Raw genomic sequence first — 24,472 nt, 5'->3', positions numbered from 1 at the left:
TTTTCTGTCGGTTCTTGCACGGCTGAATACACACAGATCACAAGTGAAGTTTTAAGAGCAGTGATATGCAAAACTCTCTATTCAGTTGTTTTGTGTGAATGCAAAACATTTAGTTACATCCTGGAATTTTGCCCAAAACACTAAAACAATAAATGCATTTATTGAATTTGGGTAAATATTTAAAATGCAATTACAATGTAATTCAGTATGAACCTTTCTCATCACAATTAAGAAAAATAAATAATCTTTTTGACAGATGGATCTCTCTTTCAAATGTATGCCCTGTAAAAATATTGTAAAAAACTGTTTGCCAGTTATCTTACTGTAGATTTAAATTTATGTTATTTACTGGCAACAGTTTGTTCAAAGTTACATGAACATAAACATTAACAAGTTTTTATCTTTACAGAATAAAATTAAAATATCAGCCTCATGCAAAGCATTCTGGGAACATAATTTTTCTGTTTTTCCTTCAGATTTTGGTTCCCAAAATAGTTTGCATTATGCTGTTATTTTAGTATTATTTTGTGTGCTGAACAATTTCATAATCCTACAACAGCTGTTTATTCAATAATTCTGAGTGTTTTAATATTGCATTCAGGTCTGCTTCATTAACTTGGTTAATGTCTGAAAGGAAGTGAAAAAGACTGAATAACTGACAGATGTGTTTATGACTTTCTGAGAAGAACTTATGCTTGTAGTCATGAAACAGAAAAGGATTAAATGTACTGTAAATCTATCCTATATAATGACATTAGATATTATATTATGATAAGATTATGTGAGGTCAGATTAAGTGTTTTATGCTTGTGTATCTCATGCACAGTTGTGTTGAGCTTATTTTTGTTCTTCTTTTAGCACGTGCAGTCTCTGTTCATTAGGTTCCCAGTAGTAACTAAGGGAGGTGTTTGTATGGCACTTTTTCACTGTGTAAAGTTGTTACTGATCACATGGACCCTCATACAGTAATAAACTCCTGCATCTTCAAGCTGGACATCATTGTTGGTCAGAGTAAAACCAAGTTAATTTCCTCCAGAATGAAAACTTCCTCCACCACTCATTCTGGATGGAGTACTTGATGGCTTCATTGTTGTGTAATAAATCAGGAGTTTATAAGGACCCTCTGCCTTCTGAAGGTACCAGAAGATGTAATAATCTTTTTATACTGAGCCCTCTGGATATCTATAAACTACAGTGTTGACCTTACAGTCAATAGAGATCCTCTGACCAATCTGAGCAGATTTAACTTCAGGCTGAGTCACAACAATAGAGAATCGTATTTGCTTCAGGTTGTGTTTTAATGTGAGCAGTTGTTGTGTTAAAAGTTTTAACTTTGCAAAGTGAAATAAAATGAAAGAGGTAGAGAGCAGCCACTTTAGTTTTATTAATAAAAGTGTAAAGACCTCGCTGAACACTCTTGTTTCACGCTAGAAGTCATGTCTGATGGAAAAACATTGCGCTTGGGACATCACATTAGATCAATAGGCGCAAAGTTTTTCAAAAGGTGGTCTTTTGTGGCTGTTCGAACGCAATCCACACCACAAAAGCAATCCGGTTGAATGCAGTTTTGACTACCTCTGAATGTGGTCGAAAGTGAATGAGCTCAAAGTGTTTTACACCCCGTTTACACCTGTATTTATCATCACCTACTTGTGATCAGATTGACCAAAATGTATCTTAAAACCATGTGTACACAACAGGCAGAAACTCAGGAGACTGAACCTCTTGATGTTTTATGTAAATAAAACATAACAACCCAAAGCTTTGCAAAAAAATTATTGTACATTTCCTGATAAAGTATACAAAATTTGAACCTTGAGTAAGCAGACCAAGTTACCCAGAATAAGTAATGGAGACAATAGACATTATTCTTTTTGGGTAAACCTTGTAGGACTGAAACCCAATCTTCAATGGACTTTTGTATCTAAAGTAATATGCAAAACACTTTCCATGTAGCATATTAAAAACATATTGTTTTTAATTAAATGTTCTGTATGAATGTCAGCAGTCTGTTTTCTTTCCCACTACACTTTCAGACAGATCCACCTGCAGTAGTAAAATATTGTAGAGGTTTTTGTATGACGCATTAACACAGTGTGAACACCCAGTTGCTGCCTCCTTTGTCATGTTGAGCCATACAGTAATAAACTCCTGAATCTTCAGGCTGAACTTTACTGATGGTCAGAGTAAAATCAATGTGGTTTCCACTCTCAGTGCCACTGAATCTTTCAGAAACACCTGAAGCTCTGTCTGATGTGGCATAGATCAGGAGTTTAGGAACTTCTCCAGGAATCTGATGGTACCATGACATACAATACTGAGTGGAACCTGTTTCCTTAATACAGTTTATTGCTGGTGTATGTTTACACTGAATAGTGAAAGTTTGACCAGGCTGTAATGCTTGATCTTCAGACTGAGTCATAATCTGCCCAACAGTAACTGAAAGAGAACAGAACATACAAAATCATTCACTTTGGCATATTTAAAGCATTACACTCAATTAAGTTAAATCATCTCAAAATGTTTAAAGTTAACAAATTAAAGTTAATGTTCATCTTCATGTTCTTCTGAAGAGTTGAAGTGTACAAAGATTAAAGCATATTATGTATCTATCTATAAATTATTAAATACTTACCCAAGGTGCAGGTTGTAAGTACACAAAAAATAATTGATATTAAATCCATGTTGTGTTTTAAAAGAACAATAGATCTAGAAATCAGTCAGTCATAAAATCTTAAACACACAGAGGTCTATAAACACTTTTAGAGCAATGAAGCATGAAGTTTCAATGCAAAGTGCCTTCAAAATGTAAATGTTTTTCCTCTTAACAAGAAATTCTTCTTTTGATGTGTAACCAGTGAGAACATCTGGCTAAATGTTACTGCAAAGTACAAAAATATCCTTTAAACATATTTCTAACTACAGCCCTAGAAAAAGTGAAGAATAAAAAGAATACATTTCTTAAACATTATAAGAAAATGGTTGTCCTCCCTTATTTTCTTTATTAGGATTTTCCGGACATACAGCATATTAAGTTATAATGTACAGATTTTTTTAATAATGTTCTGTATGTAACGTATGGTATATCTGCAGTGGTTTGTTCTGCATCTTTGTTTCATCTTTACACTTGCAGTAAGATCGACCAGCAACAGTAAAGTGTGATAGAAGTTTTTGTAAGCTGATTTAACATCCACTTTAGGTTTGTATTCTCTCATGGAAGGTGTTGACAGTAATAAACTCCTGAACTGTCTGATATGTAACAGATTGGGAGTTTGGGATCTTGAATCTGATGGTACATTGACCTAATGAGTAGTTTATAACAGTCCATTGCTGTAGCTGCACTGTGTAACGTGTGGACATGCAGGCAGAGGCAGCAGATCCAAATGCAGCAAAGCTTATTAAACATTAAGCAAAGTAGTTCAAAGACAAGTCTGAAGTACAAAAACAGAAACAAAGTCAAACTGCGTAATCCACATACATTCAACGATTGACCACAGACAATGGTAACACTAGGGCTATATAATCAAGGATGACAAGACACACCTAGAAAACAATCAGCACACAGACCAATGAACAAAAGAACTACAAAGAACTACAGACACGGATGACAAAGACAAAACTTCAAAATAAGAGTATGGGACAGGGAGACACGGCACATAACCGTGACACACCTGAGGCACGTTCAAGCTCACACCGGTACGCATGAAAATACTTCCATAATATTATTTTTCCTACAATGCAAGTCATTGGGACTTGGTTTGATTGGTTTGTTAAAAGAATCCTTAAAAAAAATGTGTTTGTATTTATCAGAAGAAAGGAATGTATTCAGGTTTGTAACAACCTGAGAGTGAGTAAATGATGACCGAATTTTCATTTTGGGGTAAACTATTCCTTTACTGTAATAAGCTAATGAGCTGAATCAGATGTATGTGATTATAGGGAGTCTGTTTGGGGTTTCCAAAAAGAAATTGAAACAATTGATTCCCGAGATTCAATGCATGCCCGTCAAGTCTGGGTATTTTGAAATAAATATTCAAAACTGTAGTTAAATAAAAGTGTATATTTTGCAAATTAAAGGTCCTTGTTTTATTAATTTAAATGATGTTTTAGTGATGTGAATTAATATTATTGCTGCAATATTGTGTTGTTTTTTACTTTTGTATATTTCTAAGGTTGGTGAATTTTACTGCTGGATAGTTTAATCTACATCAATGTATTATATTTTCTAAAATAAAATAAAAAAAATCTGGCTTCATATTTATTTTTAAAAGTCTCATAGGTCCCAACTGTTGTGTCCCGCTGACATTTCAGTTCGCTTCGTGGCCTTTAGAGACTGCCGCCTTTAAATATCGAGCCTTGCCTTCAAAGGCCGCGGCCTTAAAAGGACCCAGAACTTGGATGCACCCAATGTCTTCGGCAGCATGAAGGCAGCTCTGGGAAACGCATTTGGACGGCCTTCATAGGCAGCCTAATGCAATTCTGTTTGAAATATAAACAGAGAGTCCCTTTGTGATAACTAATCTCATATTTGAACTACAATATTTCTCCATAGAAATGCAATCAAAAGGTGCAAGTGATAATAAAACTTTATTTACACAAAATTTGTGCATCAGCCGCTTTTTTGGCCCCCATTTTATGTAAAGATTCAGGTAGTAAACCAAACATTGGATTTGGATGTGCCTTGATGCCTCCTGCCTTTAGGGCTGCATCTGAAATCTCATACTATGACAGTAGGTACTGAATTACTACTCATCGACCGTTAAAACAGTAGGTACAATAAAGTATGAATATGGATGTATTAAGTATAAATGAATTTGGACGTACTATATCACATGACATACGTCGTCATAACAAGTTACTTATTAATTGGATTGACAGTTGACTGGGTAGAAGATCATCTGGGTACTTTTTGCCTACTGTTTTTGGAATACATTTGGCTATTCAGGGTAACGAGGAAGCAGACAAATTAGCAAAAAGGCAACTAAAAAGAAAATGTTGAAATATAAAGTAAGTCATCCAAATCAGAGGGAAATAGAATAGTTTGGAGTGAAATAATGGAGAAATAGCAACAGTATTGGTGAAATGAAACAAAAGCAAGACACTTTTACTCAGTGCAAAATAGAGTGGGTGGTACAAAAGATAAGGGAATAAATAAGAAAGAATGTGATATAGCAACCTAAATGCTACCTTTTTATATTATGGGAAAGCATCTAACAGGTTTGTGCACTTACTGTCAGGAAAGGAGATGGTGGAGCTATTTAATCACGAAAGGCAAGAAATGATGATCCAGTTACAGAGTAGTACAAATAGAGGGAAATGTTAAAAGTATTTTAGATTGTGCGGAGAAGGGATAAGGCTATTTATTCGACTAAAAAGAAACTGGACTGTATATGAAATTATGGTGTAAGGCAAAGTTAGACCAGTAGGTGGCAGTAATGAAACAAATTAAATGCCTGCTTCCGTGAAACCCCAGAGAAGAAGAAGAAGAGGAGGCGGGACTTACGTTGTGGTGACAAAAGTTTACAGTTGCTTGTTATAACCGGAGACTGCAGTTACTCACCTTCTACTGCGTGTTTGTGCACCTCTCAACCTCGATTAAGGTCAGAGCAAGCGTCCTCTTATTTCTCTTATTTCTTATGACAGCTTCTGCTAATATGACAGTTAACAGCAAACCAAAATGTCAAGAGCGCTCACGCTTCAATGTTTGATTGACAGGACAGCTGCCTCAGTGGTTGCCTAGCAATATAAAACGCACCGCATTGGTCTTTCTGAAGTCTATCAAATAAAGGCACTGCTGTTCTCCTCGCGTTTTCAATCGTTTAAAACGCGTTTTGTGTTAGGGCGGGAGTGGGACTCATTTTTAGCCCTGGAGTTTCACGACTTTAAAGAAGCCGATTCCGTACCCTTCTGGTTTCTGCTGACAGCGCATGCGCAGGGTCCTAAGAACAGCTGGGTGTTTTATTATCACGGTATAGCATAGCCTATGTACAGAGTTTGTACAAACTTATACAGCTCACAACAATTAAAACAAAAATAAATATTAAGAAAATAACTCTGTGTACGCAAAGCGAGAAGTAGGATATGTGTAACGTTAATGGGAAATAGACATTCCGAGGGGAACAGATTCATTCCCTTCTGGAATTTCTGTCTCTCGAGTCGACAAAGCGTTTCTGCTGACAGTGCATGCGCAGAGAACTAAGAACAGCTGGGTGTTTTAATATTATTATGATATAGCATATGTAGAGTTTGTACAAACTTATACAGCTCACAACAATTAAAACAATTAAATAATAATAAGAAAAAGCATTTGGGTGTACGGCAAGCGAGAAGTTTAATGATTGTGTAATGGGGAACAGACATTCCGAGGGGAACAGATTCATTCCCTTCTGGAATGAGGCTGCGTCCGAAATCCGAATCCGCATACTGTACAGTAGGTACTGAATGAGATGAAGCAGGCCAGCTGACAGTCTTGCCTGGGCCCGGGACAAGATAATCTTAGAGGGGCCCTCGGCCCCCCTACCTTTTACTGGTAACAAGACATTTGGCATTATCAGATTCATGACCCACGAATATTGCATTATTATACATTGTATTCAACATTTATATAGTAGTTAAATGTAGTACTGACACTATATACTGAGACAAAATAACTTATTTATATAAAGTCAACCTCCTCTTTTGAAAACCTCTATTTTCTTCTTCTCTTTTCTTTTCTTTTCTTTTCTTTTCTTTTCTTTTCTTTTCTTTTCTTTTCTTTTCTTTTCTGAGCACTGGACTTGTGCTGATTCTGACCGGATATTTTGAGCGTACTGAACTTCCAATCAAATGACATCATAAAATTTTGATCAGTGGCCAAACCATTTTTGTGTTGGGTAGTGGGTTTCTTGACCACTATTTCAAGTACAGGAAGAAAAAAAATAAAAAAAATTTATGCATCTCAAATATTATAATTTTTCCACAAATATGCCTATTTTCTTTATTTTTTAACAATTGCAGTGTTTCCCACAGGATTTCGAGAGACTGTGGCGGTGATGACGTCACAGGCCGATTAGCATATATGTGGCGTCATTGCGTCGTTTTTTACTCTCTAATCTGTCACATTATATTGCGTTTTAACACAACTGAATGCTTATTTTTACATATTTTTTTCTGTTGTCTATAAAATAGTGACTAAACAGGACCCAGTAACTCCTTGTTAATGTATGTTATTGTTAATGTAAATCCAATCAGCTCTTTCTTTAACTGCTGCTAAAAACGCACCCTCATCTGACAAAATCATCATTTACATTGAGTCTGTACTGATGTTGCTCTTCTCATCAGTGTTGTTGCGTTATGAGTGCTTTTTTACTTTAAATACGAGTGGTAGTTTTATTGTATATAGCGCAGACAATTTGTTGCAAATTCAGAAATATGAGAGAATAAACGGTTGCTGTTACTACAAAACACGTGCACGAGCATACCGCATCATAGGTAAGGAGAGAGCTCGGACACAGACTTACACCAGAATGGGTATGTGTGGTAATGCTGACCTTTTGTTAAGTCACTCATGATGAACTCGATCAGCCATATTCTCTATCAGTGACATCCGTGACTGTTGACGTTTACGCGAAAAAGAAAGTACACAGAGGAACGCGGAGTTAAAATACTTTTGACTGTTGAGAGAGCCGCGCTGCTTGCAACATGAGAGAGAGGGGAGGGGGCGCGCGCTGTTGAGGAGCTGCATGCAATGAGAGAGGGAGGAGGGAGGCGCGCTGAGCGCTCGCTACAATTAATAAATAGTAAAATTAAAATGTAAATGGGAATCATGAAAAATCTATTTGTGGTGACCAGTGTTGATTCTGTGACAAATAAATCAATGTATGGGAAACACTGAATTATTCCATAGGTTACAGTTCTGGGCCCCCCCTCATCCTGGGCCCGGGACAACATACCCGTTTGTCCCCCCCTGTCGACGGGCGTGAGATGAAGTACCTACTTACTTACCGTTAAAACAGTAGGTACTGTATAGTATTATTAATCCTGGTATTATGAATAAGATTCGGACGTACTACATCCGCCATGTTGCTACATCACGTGACATACGTCGTCATCACGTCATGTCATTCCAGCGCGAATTCAGCCATAGATATAAGGTGTGTTCGACTTCATGCGGCGCTGCGCAGACCGATCGGCGGCTGACTTGAAGCAGTGCATTCCGGTTAGTATTTTTGTCCGACTTCAGCTGGCGCTGCAGGCACGTGACTGTGTTAGGGGTGTCCTCGACTAAGGATTTACATATTCGAATCAGAATTTTCTAATCTTTCCATAGTCGACCGATAGTCGAATCATCTATGTTTGTGTGCATGGTTTGGGAGGGGGCCAGACCAGGTACAAATTGGTAACTTTTATTTTCTTTCACAAGCAGCACACATAAACAACTGTCTGATAACGTGCCCAAAACTGTCTTTCAAGTAATAAACGAAGACAAAACTGAGGATGCATTTATATATATTTTTTAAGGTAAAATGTAAGGCAACATTTGTTTAATTATTCCTCATAACATTTTAAAGCCACGATCTACAGAACATCACACAAAAATACATTTGATAACTAAACCTAAAAAAATAACAAAGGTGATCCTGCCTTGGAAACTCCGGCTACAATTAAGTGTTTTTATTTAATTTGGATATAGCGCGTCAGGGACGTGCACAGGAATTTTTAGGGGCAGTTGCTCTGACCTAAATAAAGGGCACCCCCCCAAATTTTTTTTTAAAACTCGCGGCCTATATGAAGGACTGAGAATAACATGGTCTTTATTAAAATCAGCAAACATGTTTGTCTAATGCCTACTAAAAAAATTGTAGCCTAGGCTGCTTGTCTGCAAGCTGTAGCTAGCTGCTATCTGTCTGATTATTTAGGCTTAAACGTGGCAAACTCAGCCTAGATTCATGAAGATTTTAAACTAAATAAATAATTACTCAAGTAGAAGTAAAAAGTATGCAATGAAAATAATACTCAAGAAGCGAGTTACTAGTTACTAGTGAAAAAATAAATCTAGATATACACGCGCAAACACACACACACACACACACACACACACACACACACACACACACACACAATACAGTGCCCTCCATAAGTATCAGAATTGTAAAGACAAGACTGTTTGCTATGGAGACCAGAAATTGGTAAGATAAGTATCAGTATGTCAGAAGTTTAGAATGTCACATTTTATTAACCTTTGTTTATGTTTCAACACATACATGCTTTAACAACAAAGAACAACAGCATTAAATGCTGACTTATGTGTGTTGTACACAAATGCACATAAGTGAATCAAACTGATCCTACACATTTTATGCTTTTCATCTGTAAACAATCAGGACACAGCTCAGTGACCATTAAAAAAAAAGAATGTGACAGATTCTGTACTTTTGTCTCATGTTCATCTTTTAATGTTTAGACATTTCTTGACTCCACAACAAACAGAAGAATACTTATGAAGGGTACAGTATGTGTAAAACTGCAACATACACAAACAGTACAGAAAAAAGAATACAAACACAGAATAGACAAGCATTTCAAATTAACAAATTAACTCTAGTCTCAATGTTGATGTAGCTTATAGCTGAAATATCAGACAAGTAATCTGACAACAGTTTTGCATATGTATAAAGTTAGAAATCTCCTATGGTCTGAGGACATTGACAGTTTACACTTACATAAAAATGATTTTAGACAAAACTCATGTTTTCTTACGTTATGTCACGTCACTTGTGTTTTGTGAGAATCACTTACATCATATACAGTACAGTATACAGCGAATCAGACGTCAATCATCGATGGATTTTCTTCAATCTGTGCTACAATGCTTCTGGAGGTTGCACGCGTTTAACTGTGTCTGACGACGAACAGGTCGCGTGTATGTAATGGCGGGTACATGTGTGAAGTTTTGCTTTTAGTTAAAAGATTGGTAAATTCATTTCCACGTCACCCAACACTGGTTATATTCTGCGTGCTTATAGGTTACGAGTAAAACAGCTTCGAACGATTCCGTTTTTGCAGCGATCTGAACAATTCATTCAAACTGATTCGCGAACCAATTTAAAACGATTGGCCCATTCGCTTTGTAAAGAACCGACTCAAAAGACTCGTTTATTTGCAACACTTTGTAAGGAATCGACTCAAAGGAGTCATTAATTCTCGAATACGCCAGAAACAAAAGATAGCAATTTAAAAATAAAATACAAATTTCGTAATTAATTAAAATACAGTAACGAAGGATCGCTGCATAGTGTAAATAAAGTAAAAGTACAATTTATTTTTTTCCACCTCGGAAGGGCAACTTGAGTCGAGAAGGGCATATGGGCAGTTGCCCGGGCAACCTGAGCAACCCCCCTGTGCACGTCCCTGTAGCGCGTCAAAGCAGTCATGACCAAAAAAACCCGACAAATGAGAAATGACAAATAATTTGTGATTGTGACTGTAAATGATAAAAAATAATCTTTATATATAATTCATTAAACTTTAATTTATAACAAGAAAAACACTGAAATTAATGATTTTATAGACACTACGCGTTATTATTTAGCACAGAAATACCTGCTTGCTTGCTTTGACTTTGATCATCTCTGTATTCACTTTAGATACAGAAAGACCGGATGATATTATTTATTTCAGGAATCTCTTTGCTATAATTTGAAAGTGAACACCGACTGACCATAATATTAAATCACAAGAAAGACATTCGTGTCAGGCAGAAATAGGTTCGGTGCAGATACTAGTTTCCGTTTCATCACCGAAATAAAAAAACGGCTTACCTGTTTTGTAGTTTTACTTTAAGATAGACAATATAACCACTCTGTTTTAAATACATTTTAAAAACTTATACTCGTCGAAAAACATCCGTTTTTTAATGTTTAGTTTGATGAACTCCTAAATATGAGACGCATGCAGAGCACCTAGCCCGTTCAGCTAAATTACATGCGCAAGCATGGCCAGCACGCAATAGCGCAACATCGATACAACGAAAAGCTATCCAAAATTTACATACTTAAATTAGATCGGAATTTACGTTTATAATAAATACAATTTTTTAATAAAATAAGGTCAGAAGTAACAAAGTGAAGAACAAATATGCAAAATGCCTCAAGTGCACGGAAACAAAACACAAGCCAAATAGTTAAATCAGATAACCCAAAGTGATTTATAAATAAAATAAAATATAGAAATTATTAAAAGAACGAAAGTCATAGTTTAATTTGCCAGCTTTGTCTTTTAAATGGCGAAACAAAGAGGCAAGGCTTTATTAACATAGAGACCTCTTATGGACGTGAAGCCCGGTCACAGGGGTTGTTGGATTTATTAACGCATTTAAAAAATATTTATTGAAAGCTGCTACTTCACATATTATTTGCAGCATTATCATAATATGCAGTATATTCATATATTGTGAGAAAGCTGTTATATGTGAAATCAGATAATGTGTGCACCCATACGGCCAAAATTGAATGATCCTCATTTCATAACACATCTGCGACGATTCGACTATGAGATTGGTAGTCGAATCAGCCTTCTCCTATCGATGCATCGAATCTTCGACTATTCGTGGTCACCCCTAGACTGTGTCATATGGTTTTTAAGTACCGCGAGAGCGTTTCGAGAGTAGCCGGCTAACTCAGCCGGTGCAGCTTCTCCAGAGAGCGGCTGCCCGGAGTTGTGAGGACGTAACAGCTTTACGTGATTGGTCGCCTCATTGATGACAACGATCACGTGCGTTTCAAGTTTAATCCAACCTTTAGTTCCACTAATAAACATTATAAATTCATGTTTTAAAACAGGAAACAACACTTTAATATGCTAAAATATGTTATATTGTGTCGTGTAATAAAATAAAAATGAAAATAACAAACTCTATTGGTATTTTAATAATATAGTCTTGTTTCCCGTTATTTTCGGGTATACAGTGTAAGCAGCAATTAAAATATTCGATATAAAATGTTTCTGGTTGCAACTTTTTATTAAAAGGTTTGTTTTTATCAAATTCAGCTTTTAATTCACTTCATTTGCGATTAAAACAAGGAAACACGGCGCACACGTCACTGCGGCAAACAGCAGGTGTCCGGCTTGACGGCTCCGTCTTCAGTTCCTCCCTCGACTGCAAGTGGCAAACCTCGCCGATCGGTCTGCGCAGCGCCGGATGATCTCGAACACACCTATATACTAGGGCTGCGTCCGAAAACTTAAGGCAGTGACTCGTTGCCTCGCTGCCTCATGAGGCAAGGACTTCGGAGGCATGAAGGCAGCTCAGAGTAAGACTTTCGGACACACTTGAAAGGCAGCGTGTTTGAAATATAAACAGAGATCGCCTTTGTGATAACTAATCACATATTTGAAAACTACAATACTAATTTCTCGCTAGAAATTCAATTAAAAGGTGTAAAAAGTGAAAATCTACCTTTATTTACACTAAATTTGTGCTCCAGTCGCTTCCTTGGCCGCCATTTAATTTGTTCGAACTCGACCAGGCTCGACCAATCACATTCTTATTGTACGCCCACGCATAGGTGTCTCAGGAGACAGGAAGTAAACCTTACATTGAATTCGGACATGCCTTGATGCCTTCCTGCCTTGGAAAGCTGCCTCAGAAGGACGCAGCCTAGATGTCGCCTTGGGGTTCTAAGTATGCGTCAAAACCGCCGCCGTCTTAGAACAGGGGTCTTGTCATTGGAAGTAGCTAGGTAATGGATGTTAGGGCTACTAGCACTATGCATTATAGTTAGAAAAAGTAGATTTTCAAAATATCAAAACTTTATTTTTTTCTGGACTCAATGCTAAATACATGTCTGACTGTTGAAATGAACCAAAAGAAAACCAAGAAAATCGCATTCATGACGATTATGGTGATTTTATTTCCGTTACACCATTGCCTACAATGACGCTGATGCGGGATTCCCCTGTTTCAAGATAGCGGCTCTAGCTGACGCATTCGATCCAATAAACTGCCGTAGCCAAGGCAGCATCTTGTGTACATATCTATGGAATTCAGCGTACGCGTCGTCGTCTTCGTTGGATAACTCCTCTCCCGGGGCATCATGGGATAGTGAAGTGTCCATCGTATGCACACTGCAAAATCTAACCAGAAGTAGTAGGTCATCCGGGTACTTTTAGCATACTGTTTTTGGAATACTAATTCGGACATACTACTTGCCTCGCCTACTGCTTTTCGCGTACTACATAGTATGGTAGTAGGCGGTTTCGGACGCAGCATCTGTCTCTCAAGTCGACAAAGCGTTTCTGCTGACAGCGCATGCGCAGGGACCTAATGCCGCGTTCCAGGCAACCTGTAACCCGTAAATCACAACTTCAAAACCACGACTCTGAAGTGGGAGTACATCGATCTAGTATGAGTTCACGAGTGGGAAGTCACGAGTTTGACTACCGTTCCAGTGCACTTTCACGGGTAGAAGGTTGGAAAAACAAGGGTTACAGGCTGCCTGGAACGCGTACTACCATTTCCGATTCAAGTCGTGGTTTTGAAGTCGTGATTCACGGGGTCAAAAACCTGCCTGGACCTAAACTCTATAGTGCTCCGGCCCTCCAGGGTAAGATTTGGGGAACCCTGTGGTATAGCATATGTAGAGTTTGTCAGGGCTCAACATAAAGGACTGCCCGGTGGCCCGGGGCAAGCGTGAGAGACGTTCGGGCCAGTAAAAATTATTTGCACTTGCCCGATCGGGCCAGTGTTCATCCTCAGTCACTTAAATATATTTTCATCAATGTATATTATTTAACATCTTGGAAGGAGACATTTTCTTGTGTAAAACACGACGGAAGAAACTATGCAATATTTAGCACAATTTGCTGTCAATTTACAGGTAAAGCAGAAAAGTTGGTAGCCTTGTTTGTTGTCTGTTGTATATACAATTATATTTGCCTTTTGAATTATTATTTTTAAATATGTGACACTGACATTTATTTATTGGGGCCAGTCAAAATTTTGGCAGGACAAGTGAAAACCTGAACCACTGGCCCGACCATGCAGATTTGATGCAGATTTAACTGCCCAACAGTATAAAATTTACCAACCTTAGAAATATACAAAATTAAAGCGCAACATGCACAATATTACATCCATAATATTAATTCACATCACTAAAAAATCATTTATAATAATTTATAGTAGTAAAACCGTGACCTTTTATTTGCAAAATATACCCTACAGTTCTGAATGTTTGAAATTGGGATGATCCTGTGGTATATTATGTCTGTTCCCCTTTACGCAATTTCGAGGGGAACCAAAAAACCAGACCGGCCAACTGGGAATTCTTCCGGGGCTCTAGATTAGCCAATCTGTGCCTGTTTGTTGTGATCGGCCCCTAAAGAAAGAACTTGTAGTAGTGTTTTTCTCTCTTGAGTGTTTTTTATTGAGTCTTGTCTTTTTTTTAGGATATGGATATGACATGCTGTAAATCAGTAGGAACTGATCTGTCCATGCTGGATATTGATGATTTCATCACAGAAATCTCTCTGCTGAAGAAAGAGGTGGCGTTACTGGAGACAAAGCTGAGGTCAAGAGGAGATGAAGAAATAAAGAGAGAGGTTTGTACATCCTTAAACATCCTTCACCTAAATCCCCCTGTCTGTTTGTCAACATCAGATCATTTATAATCTGTGATTATAATCATTTATACACTGAATGTGTTTGTTGTGTTGTCAGGATGTGGTTTGTTGTGAATCTTCAGTGTACGTGACTGATGAGAGTCTAGATTCAGTGTGGGTCAGCAGCAGAGATCAGACACCACAGCCACTGCTGGACAAACATACACAGGACTCAGAGCTCAGTCTCACTTTACTCTGTTACACTGAGTCAAAGCCCACAGAAACTCAGGGCACTATAGTGTGTAGTGACAGTAATTGGGGCTTACAGGATGATCAAACCTCCACAGAGTCCTCAGATTCTGTGTGTAATACTGGAGAACAGCATCAGATCCTGCAGACCACACTGAAAATGTGTTCAGTCAAACTCATCGACTGCAGGAACCTCATGCTGAAAACTGAACCCATAGCTGAAGAACATCACACTGAGGAAGATGAGGAATCCATAGCTGAAGAACATCACACTGAGGAAGATGAGGAACCCATAGCTGAAGAACTTCACACTGAGGAAGATGAGGAACCCATAGCTGAAGAACTTCACGCTGAGGAAGATGAAGAACCCATAGCTGAAGAACTTCACACTGAGGAAGATGAGGAACCCATAGCTGAAGAACTTCACACTGAGGAACCCATAGCTGAAGAACATCACACTGAGGAAGATGAGGATTATGATGATGGTGGTGATGATGGTTTTATTCCTTCAGGTATGTTTCCTCCTTCGTTGTTTTGTCTCAAAATGCACACCAGTATTGTTTTTGTAAGGTATGTTTGAAAAAACTACTTGAATGTCCTCAAATAACTAAGCCCTAGTCCTGAATTAATCTAAACCCTATTTGGGAAACTGCCCCTAAGTGTATCTGTTTATGACGAAAGTCAGTGTATTACACTTATTTAACTTATTTTCTGTTTGCCTTATATATTACATACTCTATTAACAGTTTAAAATACGTAAAGTCTATACATATTTTTAAGATCAATTCACTTTATTATTACGTTAATAAATAATTCAACCTGATGATGAAGATAAAACTGAACCCACAGCTGACGAACATGACACTGAGGAAGATGAGGATTATGATGGTGATGATTTTATTCCTTCAGGTATGTTTTCATCTTTGTTTTCTATTAAGGGTCATGGGTTTAAATATTTTAATGTTTTTTCACCTTAATCGCATTTTCATGTCTATCACAAGTAGTTTCTTAAAGGGGCCATGTCACAATACTTTTTTAAGATGAAAAATAAATCTTTGGTGTCCCCAGAGTACGTATGTGAATTCTTAGCTCAAAATACCATAAAGAAAATTTATTATAACATGTTAAATTGACACTTTGTAGGTGTGAGCAAAAATTTGGCATTTTGGGTGTGTCCTTTAAAATGCAAATGAGCTGATGAAATGCAAACACTGATAGCAATGATGGTGGTTTGTTTCAATTGAAACTAGTAATGCACCGATGTATCCCAATTATAGCACTTAAACATGGAAAAAGTCAAGTTTTCATGCCATGGCCCCTTTAATAAGTTAGTTTGTCCAATTTTTAGCACTGTGTTTTCTTAATTCACACAGATACATCAGAATTTATTTGATCTTTTTAAGAGTATAAAGCAAATAATGTAATCATGTGTCTTTCAGATAAGAAGACTGATTCATTTTCGGACGAAGAAATAATGTCCTCAACATCATCAAAAGAGCGACTGACAGCACAAACGCTTTCATCCATTACCGGTGAAAAGACATTCAGACATTTAGAGAGACGTGATAGAAAACACACAGAGCAGAAATTCTTCACCTGCACCAAATGTAAGATCAGCTTTACTACTGTACAAGAGCAGAGACAACATAATGCAAAAGTGCACCTAGTAAACAAGCAGATTCACTGTGAGAAGTGTGGGGAGAAGTTTAAATTCACATCTCAGCTGAAACGGCACATGATGATACACGGTGATAAAAAGTCTTTCTACTGCACTGAATGTGGAAATTACTTCACCACCAAAGTAAGTCTCGTTGCTCATAAAAGAATTCACACCGGAGAAAAACCATACAAGTGTCCTCACTGTGAGAAGAGATTTAGTAAAGCGTCCTATGTTAAGAGACACGTGCTTTGTCACACCAATGAGAGACCGTATCCGTGCAGTGAATGTGGAAAAGCCTTTAAGGATTTAGGTTATCTGAGGTCACATCAAAATCAACACAAGAAGAAGAAACCCTATCAGTGTTCACACTGTAAGAAAGGTTTTGGTGACAAAACTCAGCTGGTGTTACACGAGAGGATTCACACTGGAGAGAAACCTTACATCTGCGTTGACTGCGGAAAGAGCTTCTCTGATCCATCTCATTTCAGAGCTCATCAGAGAATACACACTGGAGAAAAACCTCATCCCTGTAATGTTTGTGAGAAGAGATTCATTCGACATGATCTTTTAGTGAGACACCAGAGAACTCATACAGGTGAAAAACCTTACAAATGCTCTTTTTGTGATAAGAGGTTTGCTCAGTCATTTTACTGTAAAATCCACGAGAGACTTCATACTGGAGAAAAACCTTTCAAATGTTCTCATTGTGATAAGAGGTTTCCTCAACCATATTACTTAAAAATCCACGAGAGACGTCATACTGGAGAAAAACCTTTCAAATGCTCTTTTTGTGATAAGAGGTTTACTCAATCATATACCTTAAAAAAGCACGAGAAGCTTCATACTGAAGAAAAAACTTTCAAATGTTCTCAGTGTGATAAGACGTTTCCTCAATCATACTTAAAAATCCACGAGAGACTTCATACTGGAGAAAAACCTTTTAAATGTTCTCATTGTGAAAAGACGTTTGCTCTGCCATCTTACTTAAGAATCCATCAGAGAGTTCATACTAGAGAGAAACCTTACCACTGCTTCATCTGTGGAGAGAAATTCACCAGTTCTGTAAAGTTTCAGACTCACAAGAAGAAACATACTGAAGAACAAACTACACTGAAATCATCATAGCGTCTTAATCTGTAATCTGGGCAATACACGTGAATTTGTTGAGAGAATCTGTGAATGCAGAAACGTCTTTGGAAACCATTTCAACGAAGCAGGTAAAGTAACCCGTGAGGCTGTAAATAGCGGGTCTGTGTGTTTCGACTCGACAACGAAACTTACAAAGTGTGGTTGTCAATGCTAGGAGGCCGCTCAGGTTGCAGCGGCAGTCGAATTCGTCCGCTTAAAAGCTGTTTTAACACTTAAATCATTTTAGAGACCATTTTAAGGCTGAAAAACCACTGTGTTGCTTTAATTATATGAAAAATACATCTTCCTACACTTAGCCACTGGTTTCATTCAGAGGCAACCAAAACTCCCTCTCTTCTGCTGTTGCATCCTCTCTTTCCTTCTCTCCATCCTTCTCATCATTAAATGGTTAACACTGCTATAGACGCTTTGTTTAACACCATCATCCTGTCTCCTCTCTCCATCAGAGCAGCTTGTGTAAGTCACTTAAGCCTCTGGTTATTCAATGGTGTTTGCAAACATGAGACAAAACTCAGGGTTGTAGAGAGAAAATGACACAAACCTAAAAATCCTGTTGACCGAAGTATCAGTCATTACTCTCCTCAGTGTTTACAGTTATATATATTTTTATTACACCACTGATAGGTCAGTATTAACACACAGTACATTTGTGTTTTATTTATTTAATTTACCATTAATTCAATTCAATAAATTTACTTATTATATTCAAAATTTCCACCATTTATTATTTATTATGACTCACTTGTATACTTAAATGTTCTTATTTCTTTGTATAAATTCAATATTTGGCTTGATGGCTACATTCAAAATAAATTCATAAATAAATAAATAAATGCATAAATAATGAGTTAATTCATGCATTTATTTATTTATGAATTTATTTTGAATATTATGAATTTTTATAATAAACACACTCTCTCTCTCTCTCTATAGTATACACACACACACACACACACACTTTGACTTTTATTCTTATTTTTATTATTCTTAATTAAATGAAATGAAATATATATCTAGTTATTCTACATTTTTTTTCTTAATATTGTTTAAATCTTATGTTGGCACTGTATTGCCTTTTAATGTTGATATGAGTCTTCAGTGGTCTTTATCTCAAGGTTTAGTATAATGTTACGATACAATGTTTTGTAACCACTTTCTTGCATGCAGTAATAATATCAATTGAATCTGTTTAGTCAGATGAAGAGCTTTGAAGCACAACTGAGATTTTTCAATAAATCATTTTTCATTTTATTTGACATCACTTCATCTCCTGTTGCTGTCTTTCCCTTCATCACTATATTTGCCTAGTGGGTGAACTCTACATCTTATCTATATTAAATGTCCGTTTCCAATGTGGCTTCTGCAGAGGGGTTTTGTTTAAGTTTCATACTATTAGTGTATTTCTGTCACTTATTGTTGACATAAGTCATTGACACTTAACTATACTTCTAACCAGTGTTTGGAATAACGCCGTTTAAAAGAACGGCGTTACGTAACGACGTTCATTTTTCAGTAACGGGCTAATCTAATTAATTACTTTTCCCGCCGTTACAACGCCGTTAACGTTACCGGACGTTAAATGCGGTGCGTTACTATGCACTGACTTAACCTGTGTGATCCAAACGCAACCCTGGGTCACACAGCTAATGAGGAGGTAGGTTAATAACGAGATAAGCGATTATGATTGGCTAAGGCAGAGTAATGTGTTTCATGGTAGCCAATCAGAGCCAGTGTTGTTATACACATGCCAGCGCACCCGCCTGACAGGGCGAATTCCAATCGAAAGTGATGATCACTATGCCCTATTCCCTTCGAAGATCAAATCTCTTGATGTATAAACTCTAGATAAAGTTGCGCAATGTTGTCTGATAGTGTGGCTAATTAAAATACACTTGGTGATAAAATACAGCGTCTTTTTCTGTTTATTTGGATTTTACATCCCCTTCGCGAAGTGCCCTTCAAGGGCGCACAAACGGCATTTGGAATTTACCCACACACACGCAACAGCTAAACAGAGATTCGCGGCAGCAGAAGAGATGGCGAGTCAGGAGGAGCAATCCGATGAAAAGTTGGCATTTTCAAGGTGGAGATATAAGCACTACTTCAAATTCATTGTGGTCAAAGCAAGAACGTGCATGTAATGTGTACATTAGGTCCGGGAGCGAAGACTTTGTCGAGATCCGTTGTAAGCAACTCTAATTTAATGAATCATATTGTTAAACTGTTTACTTTTTTAATGAAGAAAACGAAATACAGCAGCCTATGTTTTCCAGACTATTTATCTCAGTTTGATTTATTTAATTTGCTACAGTTATTGCAAACACACTTTATATTATTTAACTGTTTACTTTTGAAGAAAATACCTGAAGTACAGAATGTCTACCAGACCAGTTGTCTGACATTGGGAGTTTGATTCATTTAATTAAGAATACGACTACACAGCAAACACACTTTTTGTTGTTTAAAAGTTAACTTTTTGTGAACAAAACACTTGGAAGTACAGGTTGTTTACTTGACCAGTTGTCTCAGGTTGCTGAAGTTAAATGCACTTTATATGGTGTAACTGTTTACTTTTCTTACAAAGATAATACTTGAAGTGTAGGATAAAACTCTTGCTGTCTGTTGACGTGCAATAAATATGGAAAGTTAAGTATGATCACCTGTCTGTTCTACTAATTTCAACTGACATGTGAAAACTGCTAAAAAAATACAAATTCTTTGACATATAGCAACTTTTTTTTAACCGTAACGCAAATAGTTACTTTCCCTGGTAACGAGTTACTTTTATTATAGAGTAATTCAGTTACTAACTCAGTTACTTTTTGGAACAAGTAGTGAGTAACTATAACTAATTACTTTTTTTAAGTAACGTTCCCAACACTGCTTCTAACACACACCTATATAAGTGCACTGCTTTTTGTACACACTCAATTCAAATCTTGGGTAATGAATTTCACATCTAGAGTACATGTTTAAAACAATATTTAACTTTTACTATATTTTCCAAGTAAAAATGTTGTATCTTATTCTTGTAAACAAAAGCCACATGCGTCTTGAGGGTCAAAGAAAGTGATGAACAGTTTGGTACATTGGTACAACATAACTAAGATTTTGTACTACTAAGGAGATGATGTAGATTCTTGTAATGAACTCTGTAAGGGTGACTCTGGCGGTCCAATGGTGTGTACTACACAGGTGGTGTTGAGCTACAATGTGTTGTGTCAGAAATGTGTCTCTAGCATTTATTTAGTAAATAAGAGAGCAAAATAGCTTTACAAAACACTGTTTATTATATAAAAATAATAACATACATTTTTCATTCTCCTCTAGGTCTGTGTTTTCAACACCTGGCTCACTAAGACTATTTAAAAAGTGTCATACACAGTAATTCAACATCCTGCTGTCAAACCAGTCAACAGTTTATGCAGTATTTATAGCCGATGGCCTTGATGTGAAAAATATACTAAAGCATCATGTTTTACTTTGGGCAATCCTAAACAAATGAAAACTGAGTATTAACTATCTGCTGAATTAAAGATTAATACTTACATTATAAACATAAACATAATTTTGTCAAAGAACATTTGCTCTTTAACTTGACAAAATGTACCAAAATGATAGACTGAAATAAACAATAATAATACAGAAAAAATTAATTAATAAAAAATGCACAATAAAAGTCTAGTTTGAGAAAAATAATAATTAAAATAATTTGTTAAAATAAATTGTTTCTAGATTAGAGCATTTTTAAGCGTCCATTATTTGGACAAACAGGACTACTTAGACCGATCCACGTATGGCATCAAATTGTGAGGGCGATTCCCCGCTAAACTCTTGATTTCATACAGCCGTTCAGCTGATTCACCTCAGTGATTGTTTCCTAATCATAAATTGAAACCATATCGCTTAAAAAGAAGCGGCATTTCAGATTTGTTGTATGGAAAGTTCAATTTCCTTAAAACTATAGGCTATGTTGTTGTCCCATAAATATTACAGTTGTATATCGCGTGTTACATACAGTGGTGCCCTCAGAAAATTTTAATGGGGTGGCTAGAGGAGGCCGTACCAATTCATGGGGTGGCACAAAAAATAATTAAGTGTTATGTGTGTTATACTAATTAACATTTGGTTCTGGTTAATGTAACGTTATGCTTTAAATTAGCAATTAATTGCTCCTTAAATAGTGTAGTCCTTTGCAAATTGACATAGGTGGAAGGATTATGTGTGTAAGCAGTTGAAATAAACTTTAGTATGTCAACTGGAAACATTATTTTGTCATATTAGTTCTAAATGAATGCAGTTATACTGTCAAATTAAGTTAAACATAATTAAGTTATGTAATTAATCACAAGTCAAAACTTAAAATAATATGTTGAATTGACTTTTTTTTACTTCATGCTGCATTTTTTTTATTACTGCAAAACTGTTTATAACATTTTAAGAAGACTGACATCCGTAGTTTTTACACTTTGTTCTTTTTTTCTCAGCCTGGCCTTTCTTTCAACGATATTGCCCTAGCAAGATATGCGAGTTGGCAGGAAGGTCTTATACGATTAAAAACATTTTTAATAATCAAATGTGACCTGTTAAAACCTCTAGCTAAAGTCATTTTTTTGTGATTTATTGTTTCTACATAAAAGCATACATACATGAAGAACATTTTGTTAAAAATATAACCTTAAAATTTTTACTAAGTAATCAATACGTGAAATCAATCAAACTTTGATGCTTCTAATCTCATAATTAGATTATGGGGTGGTTTTCCGGACAGGGATTATCTTTAGCCAGGACTAGGCCTTAGTTTAATTATGAAATGTAACTAGTTTTAACAAACATGCCCTAGTAAAAACATTACTTGTGTGCATTTTGAGGCAAAACAAAGGGCGCTGATGTATTTTAAGATATGTCAGTGCAAGTTGTTTTCAGTTTGGACAGCTCTTAAATTTGTTTTAGCGTAGGACTAGTGTAACTGCCCCTATACGACTTCACCCTGGATTTCACAAACGGGTAGTATGTGAAGATGCTAGTTTAAAAAAAAAAAAAAATGATAAAAGTTGGGCTCGTCCGGGATTTGAACCCGGGACCTCTCGCACCCAAAGCGAGAATCATACCCCTAGACCAACGAGCCGATGCTGTACACGCCTAACAGCTGACATTTAAACCACAATGTGCCTATTATCACTTTTTGTTTTTGAGTGTGTTATTATTAGTACGCCACCCTCAACATTTACAGGTTAATGACACCGGATGGCGCTATTGGACACCAAACAGCATCAAAGCTGCAAACTAGCGATGCAAGTATCCTACATTCAACCACTTGTCGGATGCACTACTTCATGCAACGTGGCATCTCATACTGTACTGTTGGTGGTCCATAATGAGGCTCGTTGGTCTAGGGGTATGATTCTCGCTTAGGGTGCGAGAGGTCCCGGGTTCAAATCCCGGACGAGCCCTGTTTTACATGTCGCACAGGTAACCACACAGCCAAAACCCACCTACTGTACAAATCAGTGCATAAGTATATTTTGTGAACAAAGTAACCTACAATGACATCTTTGAAATTAGGGTAGATAGCCAAGTTCACAATACAAGTCAATAAGTTTATAAATTACAGCCTAAAAAGATTTCTGTAGAAATTACAGTATTACTGGCAGCTGGTTTTCAGTCTTCTAGTAAGATACTGGCAACCAGCTGCATAATTACAGCTAATTATTTACAGTGAGGTAATGAAGGTTTTCTGTAAAAAAATCAGTAGAAATGACAGTGTTATTGCAGCTGGTTTGCCGGTATCTTACCGTAGATTTAAATTTATGTTATTTACTGGCAACATTTTGTTCAAAGTTAAATGAACATTAAACATTTACAAGTCTTTGTCTTTATAGAGTAAAACTAAAATAACAGCATCAAGCAAAGCATTCTGGGAAACAAAATCTGAAGCAAAAAAACAGAAAAAGGTTGATGATGATTTCTGGTTCCCAGAATCCTTTGCATGAGGCTGTTATTGTATAGTTTTATTCTGTAAAGACTATTTAAAATTTATTTAACTTTGAACAAACTCTTGTCAGTAAATAGCATAAATTTAAATCTATGGTAAATTACCGGCAACCCAGCTGCAATAACACTGTAATGTCTACGGAATACGGAAGCGGATCACCTGTTTTCAGTTCGAGAGTGCAAAATATTCAAGGAAGGAAATAACATAATATCAATCGTCATCAAGTATTTTGTAGAAACATCATATAAAGAAAAAACCGCCCTGACTGATCTCATTCGTTTACAGAGCATGGGGGAGGTCTTTTGTCGGGTCCTACATGATGAGCAAAATCTTGACACATTGGACATCTCCACATGAAAAAATGCCTCCTCATCAAAACCACGTGGACACAGGGTCATCCATGATATGCTTCATCATCATGTCCCGAAATGTTTCCTGAATGTTTCTATCTTATTGGTGTGTGTTCAATTTTGACTCTTGGCAATGAGAGGTGAAACTAAATTGATTTCACTTTGATCATCAGTGAAGTTCAGCCTGAAGATTTAGCCGATTATTATATGGGTCAACGTATAGCACTGCAGCTGGGGAGAAACCACAGTGTGTTCAGTGCTATGCAAATAATTATAGATCTGTGAACTCTTTGCTTTAAAACATAAAATCATTCATTTAAAAATGCGCAATAGTTGTAATTTGTTTAGGAACGTTTCACTTTTCAGTTTCTCTTTAAACAGGTGTTTTGAGTCTGGCTGTTGCGTCTGTGAGCTTACAAACACATTTACTAATTTCCAAAACTTTAATTGAACACAGAGACTTTGATAAACACATATATTCCAACTGTA

General features: G+C 36.7%; 1 protein-coding gene and 2 non-coding genes across 5 annotated transcripts; 2 read left to right on the top strand and 1 right to left on the bottom strand.

The window, feature by feature from the left end:
- Nucleotides 1-5,488: 5,488 nt before the first annotated feature.
- Nucleotides 5,489-22,470, top strand: LOC135778177 (uncharacterized). 3 transcript variants are annotated; one of them, XR_010544428.1, is made up of 6 exons: nt 5,489-5,600; nt 14,428-14,580; nt 14,699-15,341; nt 15,661-15,738; nt 16,269-17,706; nt 20,969-22,470. XR_010544428.1 is itself a non-coding variant. In XM_065288641.2 (5 exons), the coding sequence occupies exons 2-5, from the start codon at nt 14,431-14,433 to the stop codon at nt 17,612-17,614; spliced, it is 2,217 nt and encodes a 738-aa protein (XP_065144713.1). In that variant the 5' UTR covers nt 5,489-5,600; nt 14,428-14,430; the 3' UTR covers nt 17,615-18,896. The 3 variants fall into 3 exon arrangements, 2 of the variants coding, with proteins under 2 accessions (XP_065144713.1, XP_065144725.1); XM_065288641.2 differs by lacking the exon at nt 20,969-22,470 and having other exon boundaries at nt 16,269-18,896; XM_065288653.1 differs by lacking the exon at nt 20,969-22,470 and having other exon boundaries at nt 15,679-15,738; nt 16,269-18,895.
- Nucleotides 22,471-22,694: 224 nt separating this feature from the next.
- Nucleotides 22,695-22,766, bottom strand: trnap-ugg (transfer RNA proline (anticodon UGG)). Its single transcript has one exon. It is a non-coding gene; the product is annotated as a tRNA-Pro (tRNA).
- Nucleotides 22,767-23,019: 253 nt separating this feature from the next.
- trnap-agg (transfer RNA proline (anticodon AGG)) lies at nt 23,020-23,091 on the top strand. The gene has a single exon. It is a non-coding gene; the product is annotated as a tRNA-Pro (tRNA).
- The last annotated feature ends 1,381 nt before the right edge of the window (nt 23,092-24,472 follow it).

Source organism: Paramisgurnus dabryanus, chromosome 19, assembly GCF_030506205.2.
Source record: "Paramisgurnus dabryanus chromosome 19, PD_genome_1.1, whole genome shotgun sequence".
In the NCBI taxonomy this organism is placed as follows: Eukaryota; Metazoa; Chordata; class Actinopteri; order Cypriniformes; family Cobitidae; genus Paramisgurnus; species Paramisgurnus dabryanus.
This window is presented reverse-complemented; position numbering and strand designations above follow the sequence as displayed.

What these genes read in the sequence shown, in the direction of transcription:
- LOC135778177 (XM_065288641.2), top strand. Translation starts at nt 14,431, where the DNA reads ATGGATATGACATGCTGTAAATCAGTAGGAACTGATCTGTCCATGCTG. An exon ending in ATGAAGAAATAAAGAGAGAG is followed by an intron (nt 14,581 to 14,698) that starts GTTTGTACATCC and finishes TTGTGTTGTCAG; the next exon opens with GATGTGGTTTGTTGTGAATC. An exon ending in TGATGATTTTATTCCTTCAG is followed by an intron (nt 15,739 to 16,268) that starts GTATGTTTTCAT and finishes TGTGTCTTTCAG; the next exon opens with ATAAGAAGACTGATTCATTT.